At 30.7% G+C, this 26,282-nt stretch overlaps 1 protein-coding gene across 3 annotated transcripts in view; it reads right to left on the reverse strand.

The window, feature by feature from the left end:
* Nucleotides 1–26,282, reverse strand: part of LOC107451258 (ubiquitin carboxyl-terminal hydrolase 40) — a 104,599-nt gene that overhangs the window by 45,754 nt on the left and 32,563 nt on the right. For 2 of the 3 annotated variants that reach the window (XM_071184670.1, XM_071184668.1), the window contains exons 9-16: nucleotides 23,997–24,069; nucleotides 21,599–21,718; nucleotides 20,008–20,076; nucleotides 17,262–17,455; nucleotides 12,345–12,508; nucleotides 6,273–6,354; nucleotides 4,944–5,112; nucleotides 1,524–1,617 (exon numbers count right to left, since the gene is read on the reverse strand). In XM_071184670.1, coding sequence (XP_071040771.1) covers nucleotides 1,524–1,617; nucleotides 4,944–5,112; nucleotides 6,273–6,354; nucleotides 12,345–12,508; nucleotides 17,262–17,455; nucleotides 20,008–20,076; nucleotides 21,599–21,718; nucleotides 23,997–24,069 — 965 coding nt within the window. The remainder of the gene's footprint in view (nucleotides 1–1,523; nucleotides 1,618–4,943; nucleotides 5,113–6,272; nucleotides 6,355–12,344; nucleotides 12,509–17,261; nucleotides 17,456–20,007; nucleotides 20,077–21,598; nucleotides 21,719–23,996; nucleotides 24,070–26,282) is intronic. The other variant, XM_071184669.1, reaches the window with a different exon arrangement.

Consider the following 26,282-nt stretch of genomic DNA (forward strand, 5'->3'; position numbering starts at 1 on the left):
TTTGATAGCAGAGCTACTTCAAATTTTTTTTTTCCCCTAACACTTTACGAATTTTTTTTTTTTTACATTGTGTGCAAATGTGTTTTTTTTTTTATAATTCATGTTACTTTATATCTTGTTGATATTACAAATATTATTATTATTTTAATTGTGTCATCATAAGGAAAGTTTTGCAAAGAATAATTTCAAAATTTTTTGATGTTAGTTAAACTTTTTCGGCGAGGGGGGATCTAACATAAAAAGCTTATATTAATCTTTTTATGTTAGTTTCTTCGTTATAACACAACTCCTAATTTATTACTAATTAATTATTCAAGTCGAACTGCTTTCTCACACTTTTAAAAGCCACATCCTGTTTCCAAATCTATTTTTAGCCAAAGTATGCATAAATTTAAATAAAAACATTCTTCCCCTTTAAACTACGTCGGAATCACTTGAGCTAGTTTTTAAACCAATAGTAATCCTTGGGACTTCCCTTTTCCCCTCAAATGTAACAAAATAGAGGGAAATTCCTTTGCTACTTTCCCTAAGATAAAAATTAAGCACACAGTTTTGAAGTGCGAATTTGAGCTCCGCCTTTGCTAAAAAATGTCTTAAATATACTATGTAGAGCTAATAAAATATTTTTTGCCTTCCAACTGCTATCTGCATTGCCTAACAACACTCACCATGACTGCTACCCTTTCATATATACACGAATTATTCAATTAGAATGCGTTTTACATAGACGGGATTAGTAAAATATGGAAAATTTTGATGGACAATTAAACAGTTATACTAGTGTTCTATTGGGTGGCATACTTTTCTGAAGCTTTATACATTAATGAAATAAGACAATACAGTGTTATAAATATATTTTCAAATATTGTTATTTTTCAGACATTCTGAACAGAGCAATTTGGCAGTGAAAAATCAAGTTCAAAAATTGATTTAGATTTTAAATTGTTATCTTTTCTCATAGCAAAAATATGTCAGGAGAAGACAAATAAGTATTAGCTCAGAATAAATACTTCTAAAAGAATCTATTCAATCATTTACATAAAAATATATTGCGTTGCTCATTATTTCAAATTTAAACCTTTTGTTTGTGGGGCAGAAAAAAACAAGTTTCCAATATTCCTACTGTTTCTCAGCTACAGTTTTATCCTTTTTTACTAAGGAAACACACTTAAAACATTTAATTTAGTCTAAATAAGTATTTACTCTGTTATTGTTTTGCAAATCAGTCTGTTCATCAACCACTTTCTGCTTCTTCAAAAAGTTCTTTTTTTCCAGAAATTTTCTAAGTTATTTGGAAGTTCCTAAGTTAAAACATTAAGCTTCAATTAAACAAAATTGTTATTCTATGTTTATTAAGACTAAACGGAAAGCAGATTGCCACTCAGGAGATTTGATTTTATGCACTATATAAGAAAATTTTATGCATTTCAAAGTAATACCTTGAAATATTACTTAGTAATAATAAACGTGTAGTGTTGCTATCAATTTATATGAAAGAATTATTTAGAGCAAAAAAGTCTCACATTCAGGCAGTTCTTCATATAGATGTAATCCTGCAGGAACTTCACGAGCCATATGGAATACAAAGTCTTGATTAGGAAAAAGGCTTGAGGTTAACTGAAATATAAACAAAAGGGATTTTTATAACAATTGGAATAAAAGTATTTAATAGAAATCAGAAAACAAATTATGTATTTACAGTACAAAATCCCATATTCAGACGTTTGTTTTTGGAAAACGTTGCGGCGATGCCCCGCTCCTACATTTTCATCTTACCTAATGCGAAAGGGCACTTGCACTTCAACTTGGAGTGACGCATTTAAAAACCAGTTTTCCGCCAGTAACCAGGCTACTCCCATTTTTCCTCGTGCACTAGTACGTGATGCACGGCTCTCCGATAACTTTAATGTCATTCAGTTTTAGCTGTATTTATTTGTGATTTTAATAATGTTCAAATTAAATTTATTCCTTAAGTTTTAGTTGGTAATCTGTTCCTTTTAATGCTTGGAAAAACATGATTTACCACACTGATGACCCGGACGTGATTTGAACAGGCAACCTTCTGATCTGGAAGCAGACTTAAACTGCACGAGTGCAGAACTGGTCTACGGTGCCCCTCTCCGCCTTCCTGGAGAATTCTTCGAGGCCTCCACTACTGACGTGCAGCCTCATGAATTTCTGATGAGGATGCGTGAGACAATGCAGACTTTGAAGCCAAAACCAACGTCTTCACACTCTAAACAGTCCATCTTTGTACACCCATCTTTACCAAAATGCTCTCATGTTTTCATACGAGTCGATGGTGTAAAGAAAGCATTGCAACATCCTTACGACGGTCCATTCAAGGTTTTGAAGCGTAGCGGAAAAACCTTCACCATTGAAATGAAGGGTCGGCAAGCCGTAATTGGCATCGACCGCCTAAAACCTGCATTCCTGGATGATGAGGAGTTGCAGACTACTGCTCCAACCCCGGAGCAGAACGAACCTAGAGCTGCCCAGCATCCGGCTCCAGAGTTGGCTCGACCGGGGATCACGACTCGTTCCGGCCGCCGGGTGCATTTCAACACTCGTTGCTATTGATGTCGGTCTCCTGGACACTTGGGGGGGAGTACTGCGGCGATGCCCTGCTCCTACATTTTCATCTTACCTAATGCGAAAGGGCACTTGCACTTCAACTTGGAGTGACACATTTAAAAACCAGTTTTCCGCCAGCAACCAGGCTACTCCCATTTTTCCTCGTGCACTAGTATGTGATGCACGGCTCTCCGATAACTTTAATGTCATTCAGTTTTAGCTGTATTTATTTGTGATTTTAATAATGTTCAAATTAAATTTATTCCTTAAGTTTTAGTTGGTAATCTGTTCCTTTTAATGCTTGGAAAAACATGATTTACCACAACGTCTACCTTTTTGGCAATAAAAGAAAAAACAAACTTCTTTTTATGCCACCCCCCCCCCCCAAATTTTTTTTCTCTTTAATGTTTGTGATCTGCTGAAAAATCTAAAACAAAGATTATGCACAGGCAATATATTTTTCTTGATAAGATTCCAGACTACAAAAATTTATTTGCTGAATCCCCACTATTCCACTGTAGTCTTATTTATTTTCCATTATACAATATGGCAAAAATGAATGACATATAAGACTTGTTAGGTTTCCGATGTAACCCCACACAACCTCAAATATAGATGGAAACTGACGTTATTTGGTTGACGAAGTATGTGTATGTTTTCCATTTGTTCTATCATTTATAAAATGTTTTTGAAAATAAATTAAAATGCCTGCTACATTATATGATGTGCTCTGTTTCTCCATCCAACAAAAATGTTTTTTAAATTTTACAATAATACTGCTTTCTGACTTATAATCTTGTTACAAACCATATGTTGGAAAAAGAATTTCCTTTTTGAAATTCTTTTCCTTTTGAATAATTGGTTGTTAAAAAGCCTTAATTATAAGTTCAGTTCATAATGTGCAGTTAAATGAAAAGCATTTTAATTGATATTTGAAAATTTTTTCCAATATTCCAATAATAATAATAGGCCTGCTGTAAGTTATCAGGTAATGCATGAGGGGTCAGTTAATAATAAGAACAAATTCCCAACAGCAAAGCATAGCTCTTTTCCCCCCATAAAAATTTGAATAACATGTCCTTGTGGATATTTTATCCCAATAAAATATCAATGATTCATGACTACAAAAGTTTGGAAGAAATTACTTAAAATGCAAAAGATTTTATGTGACTTTCATTTCATAATTCAAAGAACGAACATTCCTTCATAAAATTTTAACACAATTAAAAATAAATATGATTTTTTAAGCCAGATGCTTAACACCTTATATTTTGCATTGTCTGGCATGAGAGCCCATCCTCACACACATGTGCATACTACAAAATTTTAAGTTTTTAAAATCTAAAGGGGTAGTTTAGAAAGAAAGGCAGAGAAAACAAGACAAAACATATGTGAAGCAGCATAAATATTTCATTTTGATGGCATTATATTTTCCAATAACCCATTAAAGAGCTGCTCAGGGGATAGAGTGTTCGTCTTCCAATGAGGTGAGCCGGGTTCGAATCCCAGTCGATACGAATTCTGATCCGGCCTGCACCGACCACAGTGCTGACGTGAAATATCTTCAGTGGTAGACGGATCATGGGTTAGAGTTCCCTTGATGTCAGGCTAACTGTGGGAGATTCTCATGGTATTCCTCTCCATGTAACGCAAATGCGGGTTAGTTCTATCAAAACGTGCTCCACTAAGGCAAATTTCTCCCAATACTTGAGTTCCCTCGTCTTCTGGATTGGGTTCAAAATTACAAGGCTATAAAGTTGAACATTAGTAATTGTAAACTCAAAAAATTGGGTAGACTCTTCAACGACGGTTATAAAATAAAATAACCCTTCCAAGGACAATTTTTTCCTAGTCATGTTTCGTCCAAATATTACTAGGATTATGTATTAAAATAAATTTATTTATTTTTACCTAAAATTAATTAGATTCTCAAGAAATTTTTTTTTTTGGCAGGAAAGTGGGTAGGATATTAATTTTACCCACTGCAAACAATTGGCCATGAACTTGAACTTATAAATTATCAAATTTGTGAGTTTTATGTTTATAAATGCAAAAAGCCGGCCAGATGGTCCAGTGGTCAGCACGCCTGACTGCGAAGTCAATGGCTGCTCAGGGCATGGATGTTTCTCTCAGTGTGCTGTTCTCTATTGCGTGATGCGTAAATGTGGCCCACCCTATAAACGGATATCTGTGCAGTGTGGCGCGGGTAACATTGCTCGCCACTGCGACTTAGGTTCACAGGTGCCCACTGGGTACCGTTAAATGAGTAACACTTCCGGCATCTTCCTGGGTGAAGAACGTAGAAAGTTCAGTGCCCGCTGTTAGGAATAAATGCAAAAAAACTAAGAGAATTGATCAAAAATGAATACCTTTGATATACAGTTTCTTAAATCCAGCAGTATTTTTCTCTTGTCGATAGCTAAATCAATGTAGGGTATTTCCCCTGGTTTTGGTTCCAACACACCATTAGAGCATATGTAATTGTTTCCTAAGTGCACTTGGAGGTTCACCATGTTCAAAGCAGTCTCATATTCTTCTCTACAATTAACACAATTCTTACACAAACATTGAAAGCAAAAATAATTACTTTATTTTTCGCAGTAAGGAAAAATTATTAACTAGGCATAAAGCAGTTTCGAAAAAAAAGCTGAATTTTGTGCAGTAACAAAAAACTTCTGAAACATACTTCCTCAAATTAAACAAAAGGTTTTGTAGCGGTTTAAAATAAAAATCAGGACAAAATCAGCAAAATATTTGGTACAATTACAACATATTAGACAAGTTTTAAAAAGGGGAAAACAAAGAGAACAAAATATTGTAATCCACTGCTAAAAAAACTTTTTTAATGATTTGGCGACTCATTTGGCAAGCTCGTCGAATCAAATTACCATACAACAGTTAATAAAGCGTCTATTAAAATGTAATTTAAGACAATAATTATCAGAAAACAAAAATTAAAATGAAATTTAGATTAATATCAAGCTATATAAATAACAGTTCGGTTTTTATAAAAAAAAACCCAACACAAACAGTAACAAATATGAAGTACCTGTTACGGGATAGTTATAATTTTGTAAAACAAACTAGAAAAACCTGTAAAGGGTTATAAGAAAACTCAAACTCCAAAACAAAACTAAACTCTGTTGTTCTAAAAAATGTCTTCTAAATTTATCATCTGCTTTTATCTCTTTATGTGTTTATCTTATTCATGCTTATGCTAGCCCATTATTTTTTTATATTTTTAGACTATTCTAAATCCTGTTTAGAGGCACACATAGACTTAATTGGGAATGACATTTCCAAATTTGTCCTATTATTAGTTTACCCTGTATACATATTCTACCCTAGATTCTAAAATTTCGTTCTAGCAAAAATTAATGAATGAAATTGTCATTTCATAATGTTATTCATGAATATGGAAGCAAAAAACTGGGTATAATTAATTGATAAGATTGTTTAATCACTTTTGTACAAATGTGCTTAAAAGAGGACTTGATTTGTCCTCTTTTAAGCACATAATATTTTAAAATTGTTAAATTAATAAAAGAGCGGAATTCTGCAGATTTACAGCAAAAAAAAGCATGCCTGCTGCAAATTCCAAGAAATGAATACACTAAATTTAAAATAAAATAAAAATATCATGTAAAATTAGTCCGCAGAAATTGAACAAGTGAATTAGATTAAAGGGAAATAATTACCTCATTTTTTCAAGCTCTGCATTTTCTTCTTCGGCTAATTTAAGAAGTTTTTCTGACATTTTATATCTTGGGTTACCCTTAGCTAAAAAAGATTTAAATATGAGATATATTTAGAAAAGTAAAATACAGAGGGGAAAAAAAACAGCAAGAAAATTGAACTTAAAATTGAGGGGAAAAAAATAGAAAATTACAAAATATTTTTATCAAAACTTCTGATTATTAAATTTTTTTTAAAAAGTTTAATTACTGAAAATGACTAAAAAAATAAATATGCTACATAGTTAGAAAGCAATATAAAATTTTTATAAATACTACGCCCCCCTCTAAACTATATGGAGGTATTTAAATTTTTCACCTCATTATACATATATAACAAGAAAATTGACTAGAACCTAAAATAGCTACAGTCCCCTCTAATGGTATTGTTCTGTCCATTTTATTGATTTTCTAACAATTCTATGACCATCATGCAGATTTCTGATTGTTAACTTTGTCATCTAGCTGCAAAAAATTCATATCCTTGATGACATTAGGGTGGAATTCAGTTACATTTCAGCAATTACGATGGCTCACTTATACCAATCAGAAACCTGTATTTTTGTAAAATATGGCATTTTGCGATATGTAAAATACAGGCTTTTCATGGGCCAAATTTGTCCATCGTAATTGCAAAAATTCAGCTGAATTCCACCCTATAATGCGAAGGATATACGAAATATGGATTCTTAAGTTCATTTGATAGATTAATAAAGAAGCTAACATAAAACAGATGGATTTTTCACCATACTGAAATTTCGTTTAAAAAAAGTTCATTAAAGAGGGAAACCTAAAATAAACTTTTAATTCGATTTGGGGCTCCCCCTTTGACGTGGGGACTGGGGGCAACTTGCCCTTCCTTTGTCAGGCTCTGCTTGCTGGAGTTTAAAACTTCTCTGATTACAATTAAAAAATATCACTAAACAATCACCTTTGTTTTCCTTGTGGAGATTTTATGGATCACATGTTTAGTTTTGAAATAAGGAATCATATTATAATCAGAACATACATTTTCAGGTAACTGTTACATAATATACAAAATATTTTACATATAGGGAATTTGTAGGGATTTTTTAAACTGATTAGTATAGTAGTGCTTTATTATGTATAAATAATATTTGTTTGAATATTGAAATAAATTTTGCTTAGCTGCCAACATGGATAGGAAAAAATGCAGTAGATTTTATGAAATATAAATTTCATGATCGCAAAATGTATTTCACACAGTCATCACAATAAAAAAACTACAATACTTTACAGTTATGATTGACACTAAATGAAATTGAGAAATATTATGTTTACTTATAATTTTGAATAGTAATAGACATTTAATTCATCAAAGATAGTTAAAAGATTATTTAATTAATTTAAAAAGCAAGCTTTGAATAAAAATAAAATGAACATTTTTGAACGAAAAAAAAAACCGTTTTAAATCAATTTTATTAAATAGGATTTGCTTTGTTATTAGAACTGGGCTATAAATCGATGTATCGTGACATATTGATTTAACGCATATATCGGCAAGCCAATACAGCTACTTTCGTTCCAGGCGATTTATCAGAAATCTGATTTAAGCCGTCGAGTGCAAAACAATGTACCAACTAAAGACACGCAAGGATTTTCTCTTAACGTTCCAATGCCGACTCGCGCTGTGGAAAACTATGTTCGCTTCGTTATGTTGAAATGGCCTTGATTGATGAGAGGTAGAATCAGAACCTGAGTTTTGAGAACATATATCGTGATCTCGCAAGTTCGTTTTCGCACATCTTAGTTTTTTTCTTTGTCGCGACTTGATTGTAGAATATTTTCAGTGGAACTAACTTCGTGATTGTCGCCGCTACCTTGTTCTAAACGCAATCTATTATTGAAAAGAATAAAGAAGAGTTTCTTCATTAATTAGGAAAGTTTTATTTTTATTAAGTTCTTTAAAACTTCTTTTTTAATTTTCAAATGTGAAAATTATCGGAAATCTAATTTAAAGCACTCATAAAGAATTAAATTACGAAGTTATTAAATTTGTTAGGTTATTTTTTTTTACTTTCTTTTAATTTATTAAAAACTTTTTGGATAAACTTCTAATAATTTAATGGGTTTTTATTACTGATTTTAAATTTATAAGTCTTGAGTTGTTTTTATTTTTAGCATAAAGACTGATGATACAAAAACATATTAGAAGTTATGAGGAAAACAGAAAAGAAATTACATAAAGAAAAGAAAAGAACATATCTAGAGGAATTTCTAAAACTTCTAGAAAACCGGAATAACCAAAAAGAATGTAGGAGGTTCTATAAACTAGTAAATAATATGAGAAGAGAATTTAAGCCAAAATCTATCACCTGCAGAAATAAGGATGGAGAACTTGTGAGCGAACTTCATCACGTGCTTAAAGTCTGGAAATGCTACTTTCAAGATCTGCTTGAAGCAAAAAATGAGACTCGCAACTTAGAGAACAGCCCTGAAGAACTGAACCCAGTTCAACACGTAGACATCTCCCCACCATCTCTAGATGAGGTTGTCCTAGCTATTAAAAAACTCAACAACAATAGGTCGGCTGGTCCCGACTGTATACCATCTGAGCTACTAAAATCTCAAGAACTAGAGCTTCTTAACGCCATCTACAATATCATGGTTAAAATTTGGGATACGGAGAAATTGCCCATTGAATAGGAAGGCCATATTTAAGAAAGGAGACCAAATCAAATGTCGTAACTATGGGGGCATTACACTCCTCAATACGGCATATAAAATATTCTCCCAACTTTTTTTTTACAAGACTTCTTCCCTTTACCTTCAAAATAACTGGAGACTACCAATGTGGTTTTAGATCACAAAGATTTACTGTAGATCAAATTCACATCCTAAAACAAATTTCAGAAAAATCTAAGGAATATAATATCAAAACTTTTCATTTATTTATAGATTTTAAAGCTGTTTACGACAGCATAAAGAGAGATAAACTACTGGAAGCAATGGCCGAATTTGGGATCCCTACTAAACTCATTAACTTAACCAGGACTTCACTAAGTAATATAAGATGCAGGGTTAAAATTCAAAATCAATTATCGGAACCATTTTCAACAGAGAGAGGCCTGCGTCAGGGGGATTCCCTCGCCTGTCTACTCCTTAATCTAGCTCTGGAGAAATGCATCAGAGATAGTGGATTAGACCAAAAAGGCACCCTTTGGAATAGATCAGTTCAATTACTGGCATAGGCCGATGACACCGATGTCATAGGAAGGTCAGAGAGAGAGAGAGAGAGCAGTGAGAGAGGCCTTTCTGGCTCTTGAAACTTCTGCCACAAATATGGGCCTTACCATCAATGAAGATAAAACTAAATTTATGGAATCTCCAGCTGTAAATCATGACCCTTTATTCATAAATGGTTACACCTTTGAAAAGGTTAATGAATTCAAATACCTTGGAACAATGATCAATGGCCAAAACAGCATAAAAATAGAAGTAGACAACCAAATTAAAATGGCAAATAAGTGCTTCTTTGGACTAAGAAAGCAATTAAGATCAAGCCTAATCAGTCGAAAAACCAAAATTAAAATTGATAAGAATCTTATTCTACCTGTATTGCTCTATGCAAGTGAAACATGGACACTAAATGCAGGCACTCAGCGTACTCTTGGTGTTTTTGAAAGAAAAATCCTTAGAAATATTTTTGGTCCAGTACAGGAAAGAGGCTGTTGGCGAATCAGATACAACTTTGAATTATATAGACTCTATGGAAAGCCACAAATAGTGCAGGTCATCCAAAGCAATAGATTAAGATGGCTTGGCCATATCTGGAGAGGTCCAGCAAACAATGCAGTACGAATCGCCTCCTTTAAAAATCCTTCTGGATCTCGGGCCAGAGGAAGACCTCCAACTAGATGGCTGGATGACACTACTAAAGATCTCGGGCTGTCGTGCTGAAGAAGAAATCGTGATCTCGCATGTTCGTTTTCGCACATCTTAATTTTTTTCTTTGTCGCGACTTGATTGTAGAATATTTTCAGTGGGACTAACTTCGTGAACGCCGCCGCTACCATGTTCTGAACGCAATCTATTATTGAATATATATAAAGAAGAGTTTCTTCATTAATAAGGAAAGCTTTTTTTATTAAGTTTTTTAAAACTTTTTTTTAATTTTTAAATGTGAAAATTATCAGAAATCTAATTTAAAGCACCCATAAAGAATTAAATTATAAAGTTATTAAATTTGTAAGGTTATTTTTTTCCTTACTTTCTTTTAATTTATTAAAAACTTTTTGGATAAACTTCTAATAATTTAATGGGTTTTTATTACTGATTTTAGATTGGGACATAAGTCAGTCAAATTTGTTAATTCAAAAAAATTTGAAAGGTTTGAGAATTTTATTCATTTTTTTAATCATTTAGCACTTCGTTTTATTACAGAGTATGATCATTTTTTTTAAAAATTTTCTTTTAATACTATTAGTTAATTAACTAAATATATTATCCAATATCACAATTCTTTTGTTTTTATTTTTAAGAAATTAAACCTTACTTTTTTATTCGTTCATAACTCGGTCATTATTCAATTTAATTTAATTATTTATGTGAAATAATAATAATAAAAAATAGTGCTTCAAAAGCGTTTTTTTTCCTAAAATTTATTGAGCACTTTGTCTTAAACATACAAATAATTTTTAGCGAACTTATTTTTTAAATTTTCTTTCTTAGGTAAATATATTGATAAATTTCAATTTTATTTATTAAAATTAATAAATCTTTTGTTATTTTCGAGATCATTTTTAGAAAGTATAACAAAACCTGCGTTTACTTTTTCATTTAGTATTTGAAGATTACGATCGAACTTAATAATTATGTCATTATTTATGCATAATAATACACGAAAATATTGATTTGTAGAAAGCGCTTTCTGTTTAAAAAAAAAAAAATTAACACTTTTTTTTAAGTGTATAATGAATTTCTTAACAAACTTTTTTTTTTTAATTTTCTAAATTTTCTTTCAATAATTTTAACTAGATATATTTATAAAATTCCCTTTTTATTTTTAAACTGAGAAATCTTCAAGGAGCGAAAATTTTAAGAAATTATAACAAAACTTATGTTTACTTTTTAGCTTAAAATTCGAACATTGCACTAGTCAAATGAACTTAATGACTTAAGTGAAATAATAATAGTAAAAAAAAAAAAAAATTATTGATGTTTCAAAAGCATCAGAGAGTTTTTAGTACTGGGGGCAATGTCGTTCGAAAAAACAGCATTTTATCACCTAAACATTCGGAAATGCTGATATTTTTATTTCAAAATAAAAATTTCATATGAAGTTTCAATTTTGCTACTTATCAAAGTTATTTTTGGCTCATTTAATGAAATTATTTTTTTATGGCTTTAAACTTTTTTTCTTCTTCAAAATTTATTCACTTAAACTAATTGATTTCCAAATATAATTCATAAACCTATAATTTTAAACTTTCCTTGATTTCTAATTAAAAGCTTAGTAAAGTACCTAACTTAAATTAAGACTGCTCATACCTTATAAACGATAAAGAGGTGCAAATATTTCATTCTGTATCTACACACATTTTTTCAATAAATATTTTAAGTAAGATTTATACATTGTAGTCAATTTATTTAATATCTTTCTTAAGCAAAACATATATATCTTCAAATTAAATAATTGATTTAAATCAATCTGAGTACTGAGTTTTGATAGAAATCTGACTTTCTGTGCCTTACAAGCAAATGAAATTAAAAAATACTATATTGCGATACATCATGATACATAATTTCTAATATAGCTCAGTCCTATTCATTATGTATTACATCACATGTTGCAACATGTAAGCACTTATTTAAGTATTCAAGCAAGCAATAATCCGCACAAAAATTCTATTTCAATAGGGAGTTTTTTAAGGAGACTTACTCAATTTTAGGGAATTTTCTAAAATATACCAAAACTAGGAGAATTTTTATTAAACCAGGCAAAATCCAGTAATCTACTGGTAAATATGTATAATGGATGTATAGTAATAAAAAAAAAAAAGCAGTGTTGAATACCTTCTTCTGTCCTCAGTAAGGATTTTCTTCTATAGAATAACATGTAAGCACTTTCTTTACCAGCAAATTGTTTTTCTATATCTTTTACACTAATAGGACTTACTCTGGAATCATTAAAGTCAAACCAATTATGATGGGTGAAGGGAGATGTGGATGGAACCAGCCTTCAAAAAAGAAATTCATCTTAAAAGTATGCCAAATTTTTGAACAAAAAATAAGCATCTCTTAGTAACTCAAAAAATATTCTTAACCACTTCATTTTTAAAAAAAAGTAAATGGCGATATTTCCGTATCATGATCTGCCACCCTAACTACGATCGCCAAGGTGCTTAACAGATTTTAAACTTGCAAATTTTTTTTTATAATAAAAGCAAAACACGTAGATGTTTGCCTGAAGGTGGCTACGATTCGAGTTGGTCCCTTTCTGTGATGTTTTTTTTTTTTCTCTCAGNTTTTTTTTTTTTTTTTTTTTTTTAGTTTCACGTGAGACACTGCCCAGAAGTTGCCAAGACTTGGCGATTCCTAAGCCACAGATCACAATACGAAAATCTCCCCCCAAATATAATTTTTAAGATATACGCACTAATAAAAAAATTTCTTCTTCTAACTGAAAGTTCATATGTATGTATGTAGTAGCTGTGCGAATTGCGTAATCTTTCATCGTCGAAACCAATAACTTCTTCATTGAAAGGTGCCAGACTGTCCACAACAGAAAAGTCCCAGAATACATGGAGCCAGAGTATCTGAACGAGAAAAGTCCTGAATTAATAGCTAACTTTCTCCTTAGAAATATCTAAATATAGAGCCTGTCTTTGTCCTGCAACGCTGTACGCAGGCAGCTCTCTGCTATTGGTGTCTTTGTTAAACTTATTTTCCCTCCTTATTAAATTTTTTACGCTTAATTCTTAAAATAATTATTGTCTTTTTTTCTCCCTTGCTCCACAAATCACTACATAGATACATATATAAACTTTCAATAATAGAAAGAAATTTTTTTTATTAGTGAACATATCCTCCTAATAATATTATTATTGTGGTTGAATGAATTATGAAAACATTGAATAGAAAAGTGTGAAAACAATGCTTTTGGCATAATTCGTGACAAAAACCGACATAAAAAAAGTATCTCATTTCAGAAAAGGGAACATAAAGGACTTTTTAAAGACACCCAATGAAAAAAGCACATTTAAGGGCTTTTAAAAAATTAAAATAAGCACCTTTAAGTACTTTTTAAAACTTCTAGGCATTTTTTATTTATTTTAACCTTAGAATATTGATTGCTTTCTCTCAAAAATTTGAATAATTTAAAAAGGAAACTTATTGAAGTCTAAATTTTTTTTGAAAAAAAGAAAATTTAAACTTCAGTCAAACTACGCTATAGTGAACCGTCTGAGAACCCACAATATGTCCACTATTAACGAAGGTTTGAAAGCTTTAAACTTATTGTACTGTTCAGCACAGGCTATAGTAAAAAAAGTAATGAAAAAAATTACTAACTTTTTTTAATAATTGATAAATAGTAACTTAATAAAAACAGTGATGATATCCAGCCAGCAACCTAATAATCTTAAAAATATACCAGTTAAAGAAAAAAATTTTTTTAGAAACATTTACTGCTGTAGAAATCAAATATAACTAGTGATTACATTTTAATTAACTGCTATTAAAAAAATTATACAATTAATGTTTGCTAATTTATATTAACTAAAATACTGCTATAACATATGACATTAGAGAAGCTATACAACAAAAATATTATTGCTATCACGCTAAATCAATGCATATTTATTAATTGCTGTCATTTATTATTGCTTTTTCTTTAAAAATAGAATGTGGTGAGCAGAAGAAACCTTAAATAACTATTAATCTTCGCTAAAAAAAGGAAAGAAAAAAAATAGCAGTAAATAACGAAGCTTTACTATAGAATTGTAGTGAAATGAGTATGTCAAAAATTTATTACTAAAATACGAAATAATAGTATCGTGTTGAAAGCATCAAAATTAAAAAATGTGTGGAACTGGCAAAAAAAATGACAAATAACTGGTAAAAAAAAAAAAATTATAATAATAAACCATGTCGATTTACAATAGGGTGCAGAGCCAAATCTTCCAATAAAAAATAAGCACCTTGTAAGCACTTTAAAAGCACTCAAAATTTATTTTTAAGCACTATATACGTTAACAAAATGCAAAATAATTTTCAAAGATTTTACATGATCATGATAAAATAACTAGTATCTGACAAAGAACTCTATTCTTGATTATATTAGCCATTATAAAATGACTGAGAGACTTTTTGGTTTGAGATCAGAGGGTGGTAAATGAAGCCTGAAATTGAGAATATCTTGCAAAATGCAGAGTTGCACAAGAGTGTGTAATAATTTCACCGAACCCCGCTCAGTACACACACATGTGTAAACGCAAGTATTTCATGAAACATGTAAAATGATTGGCGCTTTCATATGAACTGTAATAAGTAAATCTAAAAAAACAGAAGTGCTTTAAAAATGCTAAAAACTGCCTGTAAACTGTTGGCAATGAGCATATTTTTATTTAAATCCCACCCCTTATTTTAAATCCAGTAATTCTCTCTGTTAATATTTATTTAATTCAATATAATAAATTCAATACAATATTTAATTAGATAAACCTACGTACAGTATTTCTTAAGTTCTTGCCTAAACTGACGTAGAAAGTATAATAACTTATTTTAACGATGTTTATCTATCTCAGGTTACTAAATAAATAGCCCTGTGGCAGAATTTTTCGAGCTTTCTGCAGCAAAACTCTCTAGCACTGTCTTTCTGGAAGATACTTTTAATAATAACAAACATATATCTTATAATTTAAAATAACAAAAGCATTACATTAGCTACAAAGCCAAAGAGACGTATAAAACTAAAAGAGTCTCTTCTATTATTGTAGAATATGTAATAGAAAACAAAATAGGCAAAAATTTTTCAATGGCCTTTGTTTTTACAATTGATCAGTGACTTCAACCAGGCAAGATATTACTGGCATTAAATTGCTGTGCTATGGCCATGGAAGATTATAGAAGTATGCATCTTAAAACGAAAATAAATAGATTATTTTTTTTAAATTAAAAGAGCTGTTTAAAATGATCTTAATCCCCTTTAATCCATTGTACCTTATTCTTTCATTAGAAACATTAAATTAACAAATAGTGAAAATAAAACTGGTTTTATTTAAACTCAACAAGGTAAGAATATATCATTATTTTTCTTAAAACAGGTAACAACATTATTTATTTTAAAAATATAACACAATTTTACGACAGTGTAAAATAAACATTTAGGAATATTATTTTTTATAGAATAAAATAGCTCTCTTTTCACAATATAAATATACATTAAAAGCAACATCAATGCAAGCAGCAATGCGTAAGTATATAAATGCAAATTATATAAATGATAGCATATATTCATAGTTAAATGCAATAACATCAACAACAGAGTTGACAAATTCAATAAATTTAAATTTTCTTAAAATTTCTGGAAATACACGAAACTTAAAAAATTATAAAAATGACATTCCATTATAACTTTTTAAAAAAAAGGTTTCAAGCTTAATCAAAATCCTAACCTAAAAAAAGAAATTTGGTTGCTTAAATTGATGTAATAATTTTCAACTATTGTTAACCATTAAGGAAATTGATTTGCAACTGTGTGCAATTTGATAATTACAAAAAATAATATTCATACTATTTTTCATACACTACTAGCTTGATGTTGCCAAACTTTTCAGATTAACTAATTTTTTGATGTTAATATTATTTAAGTCTTTCTTTTTTTTTTCACCATCACACCTGCACATAATACCTGAAGCAGAATGAAACTATCCATTTTTTGTTCCTTAAGTATGTAGATGGTAGCACTTTCTTAGAATTTTTACTCATTGAATGTTTTTCTTTTATTTTTCAAGATTTTCAAAAGGGGGTCAGCACCTGATTTATTTCTAAAGCTTACTAAATGATTTGGAAATTTATATTTTATTTTGATTTGGTTAATCTAACTGTAACTTTATTTATTTTTCTCATATGTGGGCGTATCAAAGTCTTAGTCTGTGTACTTTTAAATTGCAATTGTTTGTCATTAATTTTTCTTTGCATTTACATTTCAATTTCTCTAATTGTTTTTCTTATTTGTTTTTCCATCATAAAGCCTCGGGGCATAGGGCCTCTGTTTTTTGGTTTCAACACTGACAACAGAAAGGATCCTCTGTGTTAGCAGGCAGTGTTGTGTTCCCCGATGAAGAGCTAACACACTTTTTGTCTTTTTCTGCTATTGTATTTCTGACTTTCAAGCATCACTCTCATATCAATATGCCAATAGAAATGTTCCTATTCACACACCATTTGCAGTTACCATAAATATCATCACTCATTTCAGGGATTCCGAGAACTATGCCATAACAATATGTTTGAAACACATTTTGACACGACTGCTGCATAAATATTTTATAACTTATGACATATATCAGAGTGAGTACATAAAAAAAAGAAAAGAATGGACATGTCGCGCATCAGCCACAGATTTCAGAGGCACAGCTTAATATATATGAATGAAATGAAATAAAAGAATTTTTTTTTAAAGAAAGTAAAAACATCTCTATGCAATAAAATAAATTACTTAAAGAAATAATGAGAAGAAAAAAACATTGTAACAGATAAAACTTTGAAGTTATTCATTTAAGAAAAAAAAAATGATGTAGCAACAGCCATAAATTGTTTATTTATGAAATTAATTATATGATAACAGCCATAAAGCTTGTTGCAAACTCTTTAAATGTAAGAGAAACCAATACTTACAGCAAGCATTCTAAGCGAACCTGCCATTTATTAGCTGCTGTCACTAAGCACAACATCATGTAAAAGGTAGAAAAAATAATATTTATTTACTTTTTTTTATCAAAATATTTAAACCTCAGGGAGTTCATGACCGCATACTTTTTGGTTTCCTTTGGACTGTCCAGAATGTTGTCCGCACTACTTGCTGCATCCATTGGCATTGGACTGTCAAAAGTATCTGCTTTGAGGAATACAGTATTGGATCCAGTATCGTAGTGAAACACTTCACTGCGCTTCTGTACAAACTAGAAGGAAACAAGTATTCAAATGAGATGCAAAGACTAGGTTAGGTACTCTATTTACGTCGTACTAGAGCAGCACAATGGGCTATATTAGACTGGGAAACATCTCCGAATGGATGATCCGAAGACACATGCCACAGTGGTGATTGTGAGCCCAACTCAAAAATCCTGAGAAATCATGAATGACGCATTTCAAAAAATTAATGTCTTAACAAATTTAAATCATTGATATTTTCAAAACATGAAATTCTAAATAAATTATATGCAGCATAATTTAAATGCATAATTATGGATAAATTTAATTCTATCTCTAATCACATTTATTATTCTATCAAAAAAATAAATAAATATTTACAAATGAAAAATATACCAAGTATAAATTCTAGTTCTAATATTTATAAATAAAATATACAAGAATTTTCATGCGTAAATGTGATAAATGGTTTCTCGAAACTTTTGGATTTCGGATTTCCGGAAACTTCCGGAGCACGGTCGTCTTAACTTCGATCCTCTGTAGAGGGGATTGTTCCCCCGCGTTGGTGGGCTGCAACATACGCGCAGTTTTTTGAATTGCTACAAAATGCCGTTTCTTTTAATATTTATAAAACGAAACTAAAAAATTGTTTTGAAAAAGTTTTAGAAATAATAAAAAATTATAAATAATAATACACTTGAGTTTAAATAAGGAAAAAATTATGAAATAAAAATTATATACAGGCTTATACATGTTATTATTAACATTAATAACATATATAAGCTATTTGTGCTTATGTGAGATTCGTCTACAAACGGCTTTTGATCCGTCCTCTAAATATGTTCTTTCGTCAACTCGATACGTCGTAAGCTCATGGCAAAATGGGCTCAAAATCTTGCAGGAAAAAAAATTCCGAATGGAAGAAAATTAATTTCCGGTTCCGAATTTTATTCCGGTTGTCTGGTTTTCCGGTTTCTGGATAAGAGGTTCTGCACTGTATTTTAATTTAATGTTAAAAACTAAAAGGTGAAATAAACACTTTCCCTTTTATTTTGAACTGTAGATTCTGATTTAAAATACACATCTATAGTAGATTGCTTTTGCCAATAGACTGTAGAATGAACGTCAGGAAAAGTAATATGGATGCATAATCATAATTGTATAGTTTTGGCATCGTTTTTGGCAGGATTCTTAAAAATACGAGAAAATGTTTCATCTGTAAGGATGAGGATAACTTTGTAAGCATTCAAATAAATGTTGTTGCTCATTTCACTTTATTAGCACTGATATCAGAAATGAATGAAAATTCTTTTCATTTTGCCCATTTGTGCATAATATTGCTATGTGCCCTTGCAGGGTTCCTTGCGTTTTCCCTCCACATATTGTGACACATTCACATATACCAGGATAACGATGGCTAGTTTTAGTTGCTGGAAATAAGGAACAACTAAACATAAAAGAATTAATGCTACAATAAACTTATATAATTCAATATAACTGAGCTATCATCTTTACATATCTTGAAAAACAAAAATACAAATATCAATACATGATTTTTAGATTATTTTAATACAACTAGAGACATTGGATTTCAATTCCAAGAGAATACAAATCGTGATATTGATTTCAAAAACGTGTAAATAAAAATTTCGATGTTAGATTTTTAAATTCCATGAATATGAATTGAGATGCAAGATTTTTAAATCGCCTGAATTCGATTCATTATGAATGATTTAAATCAGGTAATACAGAAATCGATGTTGAATATTAAAATCGTGTGAATATGAATTGTGATATTAGCGGATTCCGGCGCAGTTTCAAATATTAAAAAACTGAGCAACATTTTTCACGGTTTTCTGGCTACCAGATAAATGGTTCTGCACTGTAATATAAATAAATAGATTTTAGACATATTTACTTTGCATCTCATTGTTATTGTCAATGGTGAAATTAGTTATTTTCCAGAATTGGAGTAAGCTTTTGGTCAAAATTCCAATTTTACACCCAAAAATCAAGTTTCCCCAAATGTTTCTTTGATCTCTTGGGAAGTATGATTAGGCCACACCTCCTGGGAGCCTAGGGTCAAGGAAAGGGGTCAAACTTGGTGTCATAAGATGGGTTTTTCCAAATATTAAACAAAATTATTTTTGTTTATTCAGTCTGACACATGTTTTTCCCAATATCTCAGATTTAAACTATTTGTATGCTATCTTCATTTTTCAGTCCCTTTTATGAAAAGAATAAAAAGGCAACTACTTACAAGTCAAATCAAAATATTTTCCCCCCTGGAGAACCTAAATCTGCAATGAAAAATTAAGATTTTGGGGATTTAAGATTAACTTGGAGGGTCCAGTTTGATAACTTTGAATGCACATGCGGAAAGTTTTTCAAACATATGGTTTCAGGTTTTATGTGCATTCCTTAAAATACTTGAACATTTCCACACATTTCGGACTTTCTGAAGAGCAAGAATAATTCAAATCAAATAAGAGAGAATTGGACATAGCTAAAAATTATATACATAACATTCTGATACAAAAGGAATTAACCTTGATAAAATCAAAAGAGTAAAATGACTAACCTTGGCTATCATACCATGCGTACTTTTATACTTTTTGTTCCAACTCACTCCAGCCTGTTTAGTTATTTCCTGAAAAAATAAAAATCAGAGTTAAATAATAGATCCTATTCACATACATCACTATACCCCGTGGCAGAATAGCGGCGACATTGGCACAGAACGTAACTGAGTTCTTGCAGAAGGATTTTTCCTTTGAGAAATAAAAAATTTTACTTTTCTTTTCTGCAGAAATTTTCGAAAGATTTTAATTTTTTCTTCAGAATTACATTCAAAAGATGCCTTTCTCGTGCATTGCAGTGGGGGGAAAAATGTGATTTTGTCTATATTTTTTTCGGCAGTTACTACTATAGATTATACGATATTTATTTATTTATTTTTTTGATGTGATGATGAATTATAAAATGCAAAAATGGAAATAATTAGTGTATTATCTAAAAAGGAAAATAATTAGTGTGTTGTCTTCCTACAAAATGCAAGAATATCGCCCATAATATTAGAATAAAAAAAATCAAAGATTTAATTTAAAAAATATTTTATTTGATCCAATTTTTATTGAAGTTATAGTTTTTTTTGAAGTCTATATATTTGTTATTGTTAAATATCATGCAGAAAGATATTAGTATTAGAGGTGTGTAGCAGAGAGCACGAAAAAATTCTGCCACGGGGCTTCTAAGTAGAATGCTTAAGATTACTTTGATTATCAACAATTTTAAGCAAAAATGCAAAAGAACAGTTAAAAAAAACATATTAATTGATAAAAACATTATTATTCTTACATCTTATTCAACATTAAACTTTGTAATACATAAATTTTTTTACAAAGTTTAAATAATAGATTTTTAAAAAAAAATCTAAAACTGCTATGTCTACAGAAAACACCTCACAATGCATGTGCATTGGAAAAATAATTTTATAGGAAGGGATAAAAAAGTATTTATTAAAAAAAAATCCTTAATATAAAATAAGATCCAAAAAATGTTAGCTTTTCCATATTTTTTTACAATTTTTCTTTTATTTCCCCCGACTATTCTTCGAGTTTAAACTGCGTGGTTATGTATCGTTTAAATACTAATTAAATAGATGAGCATGATCTAACATCACAACGAACGTATTTAATGATAACCTGACAAGTTACCGAAATTAACAAAAACAGTTAATGCAAAGTTACAGTTAACCTAGCTGAGGCCACATAAATCCCTTTATTTTTCCAGGTTCCCTATGAGGTGTTTGAATTTTGCCAGCAAGATAAATCTGTTGTACAAAGACCAAATAAATATATTTTGAGCAGGGTTGCCACTCAAAACAAATTCTTTGTGCTTTCCCTGTACATATTATAGACATTATATTAAGAGGAAAAACACTATCACTTGCTGCATTAGGCTAGCTATAATTGCTGAGAAAAAAGGAACAACTGAACATTAGATAATGCTGTAGTAGATGAGATAGTTTAATATAGCTGAAATATCATCCTTAAATATCCCATAGATTGCACTTTGAGTGGTCACCATTTCTTAAAAGACGAAAATAAGAAGCAAAATTCCCTGTTATTTTCCATGTTGAGCATCTGAGTAAAAATAATAGAATGACTTACTCCGCATAGAAATTCAATAGGAAGACAGTGGTCAGGGTTCTCTATTAATATAGATTTTATGAGTGAAACAGGATCTTGATGCACATCATTACTTTCCCTTCCAGATGATGAATCTTCATCCTTTAAAGAGAACAACTCATTATAGCACATCTGTCGGCTCATTTACTATCTATGTAAAAACAGGGTGCGTAGCCAAATCTTTAAACAAAAGATACGCACCTTTTAAGTACTTTTTAAGCACTTAAAAATATTTTTAAACACCATATATATACAAGTTTCTGACAAAAAACAACAACAACTCGTTTCTTGATTATATTATCCCCCATAAAAAGATCGTGAGATTTATCGGTTCGATATCAGAGGTTCGAAAATGAAGCCTGAAATTGAGAATATCTTGCAAAATGCAGCAGAGTTGCACATTAGACTAAAAGAATCTCACCAAATCCAGCTCTGTATTTCATCAAACATGCAAAATGATTGTGAGCCCAACTCAAAAATCCTGAAAATTTCTTCAATGAAATCATTAATTACGTTTTGCAAAAAATTAACGTCTTTATAAATTTAAATGATTGATATTTTCAAAACATGAAATTCTAAACAAAGTATATGCAGCATAATTAAAATTAATAATTATGCATAAGTTTACTTTTATCTCTAATCACATTTATTATTCTACTAGAAAAAATATTTACAAATGAAAGAGATGTCAAGCATAAATTCTAGTTGTAATATTTCTAAATAAAACATAAAATTTTTTTAATACATAAATGTGATCAATAATTTCTTGAAACTTTTGGACTTTGGATTTCCAGGAACTTCCGGATTGCGTTTACCGAAAAATCCGGAAATCTGGATTTTTTCCAGAGCACAATCATCTCTGAATGATTGAGGCTTTCATGTGCTATGGCCCGTTAGTATGCCGAAATGTATTGTGGTTGAATAAATTGTGAAAACATTGAATAGAACAATGTGGAAAACAATGTTATGTATAATATGTAGTAAAGAAAATGTATGAATAATGGTAAAGAAAAGAGTATCACTTTCGAAAAGGGAAAATTAAGCACTTTTTAAAAACACCCAATGAAAAAAGCACCTTTAAGGGCTTTTAAAAAACTAAAATAAAAAATAAGCACCTTTAAGTACTTTTTAAAAACACTACACACCTTGAAAAAATGTTAAAATTATGAAGCATCAAATCCCCAAATAAGTAACATATTTCACTCCGGCTTTCTCTTAGTGAAACAGTCATTTTGAATCAGTTGGGCGAGCAGGGGTGATTGCGTGCCCAACTCAAATATCCTGAACATTTCTTGAGTAAAATCATTCATGACGCATTTCAAAAAAATTTATGACATCATAAATTTAAACCATTTATATTTTAAAAACACGAAATTCTAAATAAATTACATGTAGCATAATTTAAATGAATAATTATGTATAAGTTGACTTTTATTTTTAATTACAGTTATTATTCTCCCAGAAAAAATATTTACAAATGAAACATATGCCAAGGATAAATTCCAGTTGTAATATTTCTAAATAAAATGTAAAAAATTTTTTATACATAAATGTGATCGACAATTACTCGAAACTTCTGGACCTGAGAATTCCGGAAACTTCTGGGTCACGATAAGCAAAAAATCTGGAAATCCGGATTTCTTCCGTAGTACAATCGTCTCCGGGTTAGTTTTCAAGAAAAGTACAAGAAATTAAACTTTAAATTAGGTATCAGGGGTCTGTTTAGAAGAAATTTGGGTCTGTTCACGGACCCTTCACGAAATATCTTTTCATAAAACGGACCTTTCACAAAATATCTTTTCATAAAACGGACCTTTCACAAAATAATTTATCTTTTGATCGGACCCTTCACAAATTTGTTCATCTTCATTATTGTTTTGTAAATTGAATAAACCCTTCCTGGGGGGGGGGGGAGAAAGACAGTTTGAGACAAACTAAGTTTCCCTAAGTTTAAATTCCAAATGTAGCATTCTAATATTAAATCATAATTTTTTTTCTTCTTGTAGACAAATAATTGATCTATTTATATTTATTTATAAAATTAATTAATAGAATATTAAGTAAATAAAAATTAATTTCTGGCAATTTTTTAAATAAAATATTATAAATTTAAGGATTGTTTAAGTTCACTTAATGCGTAACACATTAAAAGCTTATTTTATATTCATAAATTATGAATAGCTTTTTTCTCAATTTTACAAAAACAGGATCTTTCACGAAATGTCTGGACAGACCCCTGGATATATATATAAAAAAAAACATGTTAATAAAGAAGATTTTTTTTGAACTGAGATAAAATCATTTTATTCAAAACTCATAAAGAGAGGGGTTTTTAAAGCAGAGAGAGAAAAAAAAAAAAGAAAAGGAAAATGTTACCCACAGGTGGAAGCCATTTTCCCAAAGAGTCGACATCCCTAATGTAGGCATGGTAGTGTCCACCTGAGCTGCAGCCACTACAAATAAGATAACGATGATAAGATAAATAATAAGATAACAATGATCTAAAAAGTATTAAAAGCAGATTATTGAGTAGCAAAGTAAAGCATTTCCCCAACAGCCTGTTGTGAGCATGCAATAGCATGACTGTGCAATGTGATCACCATTGTGCAAGACGAGCTGATACTCATCTGGTAGCGTATGGGCTCCAAGTGTCCAATAAGAGCTATCCCTACACCCCCGTGGCAGAAAATGCAGCGACGCGGTGACATTGTTGCAGAACGTTACAGAGTTCTTGCTGAAAGATTTTTTTTTTTTTGAAAAGGAAGAAAAAAATTACCTTTATTTTTGAACAGAAATTTAACTGTTATATTTGAATCATGCATTTAGATAATCACTTTTTGAAGCGCTTGATATACGCTGATAGTAGCGTAATTTCTCCTTAGTTTTTAAATGCGATATTAATTTTTTATACAACAGCCTAATCAAGAAACGAAACAAGCATTTGAGGTGTCCGATTCGAGTGATTTTGTCAATATTTTCTTTTTTGTCAAGTACTATTACGGATTTAATGATTTTTTCTCTCATTTGATATGGTGAATGGTGCCTATATGCAGTATTCTATTTCTTACAAAAAATAAAATTTTCCATGCACGGAATTTTTTTGTGTGTCTTAATAAGCATATTTCAGTGAAAATAATACCACATTTTATAAAATTCCTATGCTTGGCATAAAATGGGTTAAGCTAACACGGAGAGGGTAAAATGTAGTACAGTAGAGTCTCGAAAATCCGAGGTAATTGGGGCTGACATTACCTTGGGTTACTAAAAACTCGGATTTTCCGAAAAAGTAGAAAATTTTTAACAACTACAAATTAAATTAAATAAAATGAACATATTACCTTAAAATCCTTTATTCTTTAGTATAATGACTAGAGCCCGGAAGTTCAGGCAAAATGCCCTTTTCTGCCTTTTTTAAACGTTTTCTTCTGAAAATGACTTTTTCTTTCCTTTTGTTCAAAAATGCCTATTTCTGTCTAATTAAAAATTTTTCTGCAAAGCTTTTTGTGCTTTTGACCGAGCATAAACGCAAAATGAAGAAATTTTGAAGTACAGAAATGGTTGACTGTCATCCAATGTATTGTAATGCATTTATAGACAATAGGACTTTATTCCTTTTGTCTTATTAATATTTTCTCTCCGTCTCTTCGTGGCGTCATCTTCGCCCGATGAGCTTTGCAAGGAGAGAGAGAAAGGGAGTGAAAAGATAGGAGTTATTTTTACTTACAGTCAATAGAATTTATTCTTACTTACGGCCCATATAGCATACACCATCGAATAACTCGTATGCTCTCTTATCTACAAAACAAATTCACCATGCTGGTTGAGCACATTGTAGCAGGAGCACGAAAAAGTTTTCTAGTACTAGTTATTTCAAAATGCCTAAATTAAAAGCCTGTACAAGCAAAAAACTGGACAGTTTTGTGAAAGAGTATGGGTCGGATGTGTTTTCTACTGATGGGAGCATTCTGTTTTGTAAGGCATGCGAGAAGTCAGTAAATTTTGAGAAGAAGTATTTTATATCTTAGCACTTGGAGACATCTAAGCATAAAACAGCAAAAGATAAGAAAGATGGGAAAACACCGACTCTGATTCCCACCTGTTTTCAATTATCTTCTCGCAAATCGGAATTTGCAATGGATTTATGCAGATCATTTGTAGATGCCGGCATTCCGATGTGGAAACTTGAAAATAAAAGCATACGAGCTTTTTTGCAAAAATATACGAATCAAAGTGTGCCCTGTGAATCAACTTTAAGGAAAACTTATTTAGATGACTGTTATACCGAAGTTCTTAAAACTATTCAAAATGAAATCGGAACGAAAAACATATGGCTATCTATAGATGAAACGACAGATGTAACTGGACGATATGTTGCGAATGTTATTGTTGGTGTTATGGACCCATTTGAAAAACATAAAATCTTTTTGTTGACATCTGAACAGTTGCAAAAGACTAACAGTACTACAATTGCACAGTTGTTCACTAATGCACTGGCTTTACTTTGGCCAAATGGTACTGAGCATGAAAGAGTGCTATTATTTCTTACAGATGCAGCCTCCTACATGAAAAAAGCTGGAAATGCCTTAAAAGTTTTATTTCCTAATATGATCCATCTAACGTGCCTTGCTCATGCATTGCACAGGATAGCAGAGGAAGTAAGAGGTCT

The sequence above is a fragment of the Parasteatoda tepidariorum genome, chromosome 8 (genome assembly GCF_043381705.1).
Source record: "Parasteatoda tepidariorum isolate YZ-2023 chromosome 8, CAS_Ptep_4.0, whole genome shotgun sequence".
Classification (NCBI taxonomy): Eukaryota; Metazoa; Arthropoda; class Arachnida; order Araneae; family Theridiidae; genus Parasteatoda; species Parasteatoda tepidariorum.